The sequence below is a fragment of the Stegostoma tigrinum genome, unplaced genomic scaffold (assembly GCF_030684315.1).
Source record: "Stegostoma tigrinum isolate sSteTig4 unplaced genomic scaffold, sSteTig4.hap1 scaffold_257, whole genome shotgun sequence".
In the NCBI taxonomy this organism is placed as follows: Eukaryota; Metazoa; Chordata; class Chondrichthyes; order Orectolobiformes; family Stegostomatidae; genus Stegostoma; species Stegostoma tigrinum.
The window spans coordinates 28,411-33,366 of record NW_026728190.1 but is presented as its reverse complement, the minus strand read 5'-3'; the positions used below and the strand labels follow the sequence as shown (position 1 = coordinate 33,366).

General features: G+C 41.8%; 1 protein-coding gene across 1 annotated transcript in view; it reads right to left on the bottom strand.

Moving 5' to 3' along the window:
- LOC132208039 (utrophin-like) overlaps positions 1 to 4,445 on the bottom strand; it is a 233,824-nt gene extending 229,379 nt beyond the window's left edge. Inside the window, exon 1 of the mRNA XM_059643779.1 lies at positions 4,167 to 4,445. Within this exon, the coding sequence (XP_059499762.1) occupies positions 4,167 to 4,224 (58 nt within the window). The 5' untranslated portion in view covers positions 4,225 to 4,445. The remainder of the gene's footprint in view (positions 1 to 4,166) is intronic.
- Between the last annotated feature and the right edge of the window lie 511 nt (positions 4,446 to 4,956).

The window sequence follows — 4,956 nt, the reverse complement described above, 5'->3', positions numbered from 1 at the left end:
AACATCACTGACTGACTTTACTTATTTGAATACAGCGTAAGGTACATAGAACATCGAACAGTACAGGCCCTTCAGCCCACAATGTTGTGCCGAACTTTTACCCTAAACCTCAGGTCTATCAAACCTCCACCCCTATCTTATATTACCATCCATATGCCTGTCTAATAGTCACTTAAATGCCCCGAATGAGGCCGACTCCGCAACCCACTCCAGCTGAAACAAAGATCTCTTTGAATTGTCATTTGTCACACATGTATTGAATCAAAAAACAAATTTCTCACTTCCATAGACTTCTGTAGCATCTTAATATGATTTGTGAAGATTAATACTTCACCCGATCATTTTATAAATACAACTTCAAACAAAATGCCACTATATGGAACTTGTATGTTGGTATTTGTGCAGATGCCATTTCAGTTTGTGTGATCTGTTTCGATGCAACGAGTGATAAACACTTCGAATAAAATGGTTGAGAGCAGTATATGTGAGATTTAATACCATGCTTTATCTACAGATAGTCCATCTGCAGGTAGTTATTCATGAGACTCAACTGACATCATGTCTCAGGGGAGCTTGTGACCTCTGGGTTAGGTGTTGTTTGACCATTGCCTACTGGTCACTGGTTGAGAGGAAAGAGAACCACTAGCTGCTATCCATTTTCAACAAGTGATCATGATAATCTACCTGCGTTTCAATGTCCCATCAACATTCAAGAATTGTTGCTCGAAGAGGCTTCTGTGTAACAAACAGGAGCAGAATCAAGATCAACCTTGCTTTCCCTATCTGAACAAGCTGCCAACACCAGAAATATGGGACCGTCTTAATCATTCTTATACAATTAACTTTTACAATAGACAACAGGTGCAGAAGTAGGCCATTCGGCCCTTCGAGCCAGCACCACCATTCGTTATAATCATGGTTGATCATCCACAATCAGTATCCTGTCCCTGCCTTATCCCCATAACCCTCGATTCCACTGTCTTTAAGAGCTCTATCCATCTCTTTCTTGAAACTATCCAGAGACTTGGCCTCCACTGCCTTCTGGGGCAGAGCATTCCATACATCCACTGCTCTCTGGGTGAAGAAGTTTTCCCTCAACTCTGTTCTGAATGCCCTACCCCTTATTTTTAAACTGTGTCCTCTGGTTCTGGACTCACACATCAGCGGAAACATGCTTCCTACCTCCAGAGTATCCAATCCTTTAACAATCTTATACGTCTCAATCAGACACCCTCTCGTCCTTCTAAGCCAGGTCCCTGTACAGCTGCAGAAGGACCTCTTTGCTCCTATACTCAATTCCTCTTGTTATGAAGGCCAGCATGCCATTAGCTTTCTTCACTGCCTGCTGTACCTGCATGCTCGCTTTCATTGACTTATGTACAAGAACACCTAGATCTTGTTGTACTTCCCCCTTGACCTAACCTGACTCCATTTAGATAGTAATCTGCCTTCCTGTTCTTGTCACCAAAATGGATAACCACACATTTATCCACATGAAACAGCGTCCGCCATGCATCCGTCCACTCAGCTAGCCTGTCCAAGTCACCCTGTATTCTCATAACATCCTCCTCACATTTCACACTGCCACCCAGCTTTGTGTCATTGGCAAATTTGCTAATATTACTTTTAGTGCCTTCATCTGTATCATTAATGTATATTGTAAACAGCTGCGGTCCCAGCACTGAACCTTGTGGTAGCCCACTGGTCACCGCCTGCCATTCCGAAAGGGACCCGTTTATCACTACTCTCTGCTTCCTGTCAGATAGCCAATTTTCAATCCAAGTCAGTATTTTGCCCCAAATACCATGTGCCCTAATTTTGCTCACTCATATCCTCTGTGGGGCTTTATCAAAGGCTTTCTGAAAGTCCTGGTCCACCCCATCCACTGGCTCTCCCTTGTCCATCTTCACAGTTATATCCTCAAAAAATTCCAGAAGATCAGTCAGGCACAATTTCCCCTTCGTAATTCCTGCTGACTCTGACCTATCCTGTTCCGGCTATCCAAATGAGTTGTAATTTCATCTTTTATAATTCACTCCAGCATCGTTCCCACCACTGACGTCCGGCTAACCGATCTATAATTTCCTGTTTTCTCTCTCCCTCCTTTCTTGAAAAGTGGGACAACATCAGCCACCCTCCAATCCGCAGGAACTGATCCTGAATCTAGAGAACATAGGAAAATGATTACCAATGCGTTCACGATTTCCAGAGCCACCTCCTTAAGTACCCTGGGATGCAGACCATCAGGTCCCAGGGACTTATCAGCCTCCAGACCCAACAGTCTATCCAACACCATTTCTTGCCTAACATCAATACCCTTCAATTCATCCATTACCCTAGGTCCTTCAGCCATTATTACATCTGGGGGATTGCTTGTGTCTTCCCGAGTGAAGACAGTTCCAAAGTACCTACTCAACTCTTCTGCCATTTCCTTGATCCCCATAATAAATTCACTTGTTTCTGTCTTCAAGGGCCCAATTCTAGTCTTAACCATTTTTTTTTCAACACACCTTTTACTATCCTCCTTGATAATTGGAACTGCAGATGCTGGAGAATCCAAGATAACAAAATGTGGAGCTGGATGAACACGGCAGGCCAAGCAGCATCTCAGGAGCACAAAAGCTGACGTTTCGGGCCTAGACCCTTCACCCAGGCCCGAAATGTCAGCTTTTGTGCTCCTGAGATGCTGCTTGGCCTGCTGTGTTCATCCAGCTCCACACTTTGTTATCCTTACTATCCTCCTTCATATTTTTGGTCAGTTTTCCTTCGTTCCTCATTTTTTTCTCCGCGTATTGCCTTTTTAGTGATCTTCTGTTGCTCTTTAAAAGCTTCCCAGTCCTCCGGCATCCCGCTCATCTTTGCTATGTTATACTTCTCTTTTATCTTTAGAGAGTCCTTAACTTCCCTCGTCAGCCACGGCCGCCCCTGCCTTCGGATCTTTCTTTGGAATGAACTGATCCCGCACCTTTTGCATTATATCCAGAAATACCTGCCATTGTTGTTCCACTGCCATCCCTGCTACGGTATTGAACCATTGAACTTTGGCCAGCTCCTCCCTCATCGCTCCATAGTTCCCTTTCTTCAACTACAATGCTGACACTTCCAATTCTCCCTTCTCCCTCTCAAATTGCTGATTAAAACTTATCATATTATTGTCACTACCTCTAATGGCTTCTTTACTTCAAGGTCCCTGATCAAATCCGGTTCGTTGCACAACACCAGATCCAGAATTGCCTCCTCCCTGGTAGGCTCCATACTGACTCTGCATCTCCTGATTCTACGTCTCCACTCGCAAAGGGCTGAAGATTTTATATTTCTTTACATTCATAATTTCATATCTATTTTACTATTTCTTCTTTCTTTATTATTTCATATTTCTTTACTTCTGACTATTTTAAATACAACAGGTTTTCTTATGCTACATCAGTGACGACATTTCAAAGGTAGTTTAGCTGCCTATAAAGTACTTTTTATGCCTGAGACCATAAAATGAGCTACATAAATGCACTTCTTTCTTTTATTAACTTCTGTAGTTGTGTTTCTTTGCCAATGGAGGATTGGCTACAAGTACACAGGGGAAATACATTTCCTATGACAAAATTCCAAACCAAAGTTACGAAATTAGAATAATAAACTATTGGCTGTTTGCAACTGAACACTGTAGATGAGCAAAGGTCACTTAATCAGTAAAGTACTAATTAAGTATGTTCCCGACATGGAGAATACAAATGAAAACTACGGTAATGCTCATAGGAAATTGGACAATGTTCTATTTTATGATCATAGCAATGCCATATCATCAACACATGTTTTAATAGATAATAAGTCACTCTGGGATATTTATTCATTTGTTTTATATCCTCAAGATCATCTTTGCAAATCCTGTGAACAGGGGCCACTGAACAGCTTACTTAGCCTTTTTTTTACACCTATAATATCCATGTTTTATCCCTCTCCCCTCGATGTTTGTCTGCAGGAAGATGAGTTAACAGGGGGCTTACAGTTTTAATTTGTACAGATATGTGTCCAATGTTTGTAAATATCTGACTGTAGCTAGAATCTATGCAGTTGTAATAAATAGGCATTCTTGTTAAGAACAGAAATCTGGACCGTGGTCTTCATCAGTTTGGATCTAAAAGACAAGTAAATTAGGGAAACTTACATACTTTTCAAAATCTTCCACATTGGGATTACTCTGGAAACTGCAGGCTCGAATTGCAGCATGGTACCCTTCTGAATGTAACACCTGAAATCACGAAAGTAATAACTTGCTTGAAAATGAACATGGACTCTATGGGTTAAGGTGACACAAGCCCACGAGCTACAACATGGGGAAAAATACAGTGGATGCTATTTTTAATGAACAGTGTGTCAACATCAACTGTTCTGTCTGAGAGTGAAATCTGAGAAATGAAAAGTGAAAACTGCCAGGTTAGAAAGTTCCAGCTACGTGCTTACCTGATGGAAATGCATTGATTGTGATATTAATATATATATATGATTGTTAATTGAGAGTACTGATGAATTTTGCTTTTTGTTTCTGTGATGATCTAAATAATCCATTTGTCAACACAATAAAGTAGATATTGTTATTGTAAAACACCCCTGAAAATCCAAAGAAAATTTCAAGAGGGGCCAAATAAGTAGTGTTGGGGAACAAAGAAATGGCAGAGGAACTGAACAAGTATTTTGCATCAGTCTTCAGGTTGGAAGGCACCAGTAGTAGAACTTTAAGGGAGTCTGAAGCAGAAGTGAGTGTGGTGGCCATCTCAAAGGAGAAGCTGAAGGGTCTGTGTGGAATTTGTACATTCTCCCCATGTCTGCACGGGTCTCCGCCAGGTGCTCTGATTTCCATCCACAGTCCAAAGATGTGCAGGCAAGGTGGATCAACCATGGCAAATGTGAGCTTGCGGGGAAACAGTACAGGGCTGGGTCTCGGTGGGATGTTCTTTGCGG